Here is a 4,759-nt window from a genome sequence, read left to right on the forward strand (position 1 = left end):
ATGTACACAATAATAAAAAGATAATAATTAGAATAAGAATTAGTATCAATAAAATTTATATTAAATATAATTTATATTAATATAAATATACTAATAAGCAATAATTAGAATAGTTATTTTATGACTCATACAAAAACGTGAGTTAAATAAGTCAAAGTTGTTTACTTCAAATTTGTTTACTATTTTTATTTCTAAATCAAGATAGAAAAAACGAATAATTCTGATTATAAATATCACGTATACATTGTAAAAGTTTTTTGCTTGTTCGATTCTACATAAATATTCATATATAATAAAAAATTGTTAATGTTATAAAATTATTTATATAACCAAATTTAATTTTAAATAAAAATATTACAAAATTTTTTCTTTTCTGTAATTGCTGCTATTTATCATAACATCATTCATCATTTTTTTTTATTATAATATTCATTACGTATATTAAAATTATTCAAATCGATAGAAAATAATTAATTTATATAATAAATTATCAATTAACATTATTTTAATAATCTTTTATCTTACAAAAATTTAATTTATGGATCACAATTTTTGTAAAATTTTTCTAAAAGAAATTAATTAATAATTATTTATTATTTAACATGACTTTTTTTTTAAAAAATTTGTTCTAGATAAAATATATTATAACATAGATTATAACGTTTGAAAAAAATATATTTATTTAATATTTGTTATTTTATAAATATTTATTTGATTAATATTAAGAAACAATTTATGAATTTAACGTTAAAAATGTTAGTACTGGAGAAATAAATGATAAATATCATATTATGTTAACTTCCATGCTGATATAATGAAAATGTTAAATAACAGAATAGCAGAAAAGAATTTAAATTATATTATAATATGTGAATTATATTATAATATTATGTACAATCAAAATGTTTCAAATTACATATTAATTTTTGATATTTAAAAAAAAAATTTTTCTGTCGAAGAATGAACTGCAATGCTGTACAATTACAAGGTCATTGTATACGAACATGTTGCCCCTAACGATATGTGTTTAATCGAAGGATTCCCCAATTGCCATGAGTCTCGTTCTATAATTATACTTTCCGTGACATAGTAATGCAATTTTATCTTTGAAATAATAAGATAGTGCAAAAAGAACAAATTGATAATAATAAAACCATAAAAAGAAAAAAGATAATTGTATCTTCCTTCTTTTACCTCTAAAAACGATGAAATTAATTTTATAATCTTATCTATTCAGTTCAGCAAATAAGAGAAGTCAAAATAATAAACTTATGAATATTTGAATTAATGAATTTTATGAATTAAGTGTTGATGTTAATCAAGATATTCTTATTCTTATTCTCTTTTAAATGAAAAAATATTTTTAAAATGAATTATGTTTATAGTGACAAAGATTTACTTTTGTAAATGAAAAATAAAAAATAAAAATAAATGTAATTAATTGATAATTAATGTAATAATGTATGATTATTATTAATAATGATAATGCGGTCGTTTCCGTTGCTATTACATAGCATTATTATTAAATAAAAATGTTATACTTTTTAATTATATAATTTGGTATCTTTTATATTTATAAGATTATATTAGCGAAAATATAACGAATTTAAAAATGATTTAAATTTTATTACAATATTTTAATAGAATATAGATAAGATATTAATATAGATAAAATATTAATTTAGTATTTAACAAAAAAAATTTTGTATTTCAATGTGCATTGACTTTAGTAGTATTCAGTAGTATTGAAAAGCGGTTAAGTCAGACTGGGCAAATACGCTTATAATTTATCCTATAGTATTATAGCTAATTATTAATTAATAATCATGACATAGATATGATACTTTTAGATTCAATTAAATAAAATCTTTCATAAATGATGTTTCATTTTTGCATACTTGTTCTTTCTCTAAGATAATCTTCCTTCGTTTGAATCCTCAATAAACAAATTGATTGTAATGTATACAGTAAAGAGGGGATGAAGGAAAAAAACAGAAAAGATTCAATCATGGCGCAGAATAAATTTATAACGTTTTCTATGTGTTTATGTGCTTAAACTAACGTGACAATCCAATACCTAGTAATTTCTTAAGAAGAACTTTTTCTATTGGTGGAAATGGCGAAATACAAGTTGCGTCGTTCGTAACGTCCTTCAAACGTTCTTATCGATTCTGAGAATATACAGAGTGTATAATACGAAGTTCACTGTCGAAATATGTTAGTTCGTCGGTAACAACGCTTGACCGATTGTCGTTCAGTGAGCACTCAGTATTATTGAGGGAAAAACTATCATATAATTATCTTTTCTTTTTTTTTTCAATTACAATATTTTAAGTCAGACTGCGAAAATTTAAAAAAAAATGTCAGATAACGAGAATAAATTATGGTGTCAAAATAAGCGTCAAAATTGTGTTGTGCAACCACTCTTAACAGGTATTTACAATGTGAATTTCTTTACAATCCATATCATTGTAAAAACAATGAAGAAAGTAACCTCAAAATACGCGCGGTCACATTATTTTATTATTTACTCAATAGATGTTACGTATAAGTAATGATGTAACACGTGGTGTTGTAAAATATAATTCACATGAATTGTATACAATGATTTAGGAAAATTTTTTAATTTTTATTATATTTTATTTAATAAGTTATAGTTTAATCTTTATTTTTCTATATTTCTTATTTAATATTAGTAATAATTTTAATTTTTAAAAATATTATTTAGTATAAGTAAAATTATTTTGCATAAAATTATATTATATTATATTCTAAAAAATATAATATAAAAATATAAAAATATAATAATTTCAATAAACTTGTAATTACAATTAATGTTTATTTATTGTACATATTATTGTACATTTGAAATAATCTATAATTATATAAATTTATTAAAACATCATTTATATATAAATAATATATGAAATAATATATATTTACATTGATTTTCTAATTTTAGATTTATACCAAATTACAATGGCATATGCTTATTGGAAAAGTGAAAAGATGAATGATTATGCTGTATTTGATTTATTCTTTCGTAAAAATCCTTTTCAAGGAGAATTTACAATTTTTGCTGGTTTAGAAGAATGTATTAAATTTTTAGAAAAATTTCATTATTCTTCAAGTGGTATGTATTTATTTTGAAATATTATATTAGTCAAATAATTTAAATTCATAAATATAAAAAATTTTTTATATTTTAAAATTTCAATTAATATATTAAATTATAGATATTAAATATTTAAAATCAACAATGCCATCATCAATTGATGAAAGATTTTTTGAATATTTGAAAGACTTAACACCAAAAGATGTAACAATATATGCTGTAGAAGAAGGTTCAGTTGTTTTTCCAAGGTTAGTACAAATTATTTAGAAATTGCATGTATCATGCAGATAATATTTAGTTATGTTAATCATCATCATCATTGTCATCATTTAGGAAACTTTTTCTTGCTCTTAAGACAGCAGTTAGAGTTAATGTTCGAATGCTTATCAACATTACATATTTGATGAAACACGAAATCTTAATAAGTTAAAACCTCAATACAAATTGATATGTTATGCAGAATACCATTACTAAGAGTAGAAGGTCCATTAATAATGGTACAACTTTTGGAAACAACATTGTTAACATTAGTTAACTATGCGAGTTTAATGGCAACTAATGCAGCCAGATTTCGCATGGCTGCTGGGAAAAATATAACATTGCTAGAATTTGGTCTTCGAAGAGCTCAGGGTCCTGATGGTGGTTTAAGCGCTTCTAAATATAGCTATATTGGTAAATATTTTGTGTATTTTTATTTTCTTTTTATTTTTTTTTTAAATCTCAATTTTATTCTATATTTTTTTAAGTCTCATTTAACATATTATACATTAATTTAATACATCATATTATTTTTATTATATTTTTCATTGTATCAAAAAATATTATTTCTTCTCCAACATCATTTCATTTTACAATTTCTTATCAAAATCAATAAAGTATCATTTGATAATAGTTTGTACCACCTTAATAACAAATAATTTAAAATAGTTTAGACATATCTGTACATATATACATATAATTACGTTTCATAATTTTAAAAAGAATCATATTAAGATATATGTTTTTAGGTATAATAAAATTGAATTAAATAAAGTAATAAGTAGTAATAAATATATAAAAATTCTTTTTTCTTAGTTTATATTAATTATAATAAAAAAATTTTTTAATTTTAAATATATTTCAAAAAATTATTTATTTTTTAGGTGGTTTTGATGGTACAAGTAATGTTTTAGCAGGAAAACTTTATAATATTCCTGTAGGTGGAACACATGCACATTCATACATAACATCTTTTATTACTCTGGATGATTTGCGAGAAAAAGTAAGTTAATATTTTTATTTTATTTCAATTGAGTAAAGTTTTATTTCGCTTTAATATTTTATAATCTTTTCAGACTTTGGCACATAAAGAAACAGGAAAAGTTTATGATATTTTAGAATTAGCCTACAAGCATCGAAATTCTATTGCAGCTGATATAGGAGCACTAGTTTCTGAGGCTTCTAATGGAGAATTAGCTGCTTTAATTAGTTATGCTATTGCTTTTCCACAACGATTTCTTGCTCTTGTAGACACATATGATGTGGAAAGGTAGGATATTTTGCTTATTATTAATTTTTTTTTTATTTTGCTTTTTTTGAAGTATATTTGGTATTTTTTTTTTTTTGTATTTTATGTAGAAGTAGATATATTTTAATATCATATAT

The 4,759-nt window shown here is 21.2% G+C and overlaps 1 protein-coding gene across 3 annotated transcripts in view; it reads left to right on the forward strand.

Moving 5' to 3' along the window:
* Positions 1-1,734: 1,734 nt before the first annotated feature.
* LOC102676153 (nicotinate phosphoribosyltransferase) overlaps positions 1,735-4,759 on the forward strand; it is a 6,500-nt gene continuing 3,475 nt past the window's right edge. For 2 of the 3 annotated variants that reach the window (XM_006619129.2, XM_006619130.2), the window contains exons 1-6: positions 1,735-2,433; positions 2,963-3,133; positions 3,237-3,363; positions 3,576-3,787; positions 4,258-4,376; positions 4,450-4,643. In XM_006619129.2, coding sequence (XP_006619192.1) covers positions 2,361-2,433; positions 2,963-3,133; positions 3,237-3,363; positions 3,576-3,787; positions 4,258-4,376; positions 4,450-4,643 — 896 coding nt within the window. In that variant the 5' untranslated portion in view covers positions 1,735-2,360. Of the gene's footprint in view, positions 2,434-2,961; positions 3,134-3,236; positions 3,364-3,448; positions 3,788-4,257; positions 4,377-4,449; positions 4,644-4,759 lie in introns of those variants that run through there. The other variant, XM_006619131.2, reaches the window with a different exon arrangement.

This window comes from Apis dorsata, unplaced genomic scaffold (genome assembly GCF_000469605.1).
Source record: "Apis dorsata unplaced genomic scaffold, Apis dorsata 1.3 scaffold_390, whole genome shotgun sequence".
NCBI classification, from domain to species: domain Eukaryota; kingdom Metazoa; phylum Arthropoda; class Insecta; order Hymenoptera; family Apidae; genus Apis; species Apis dorsata.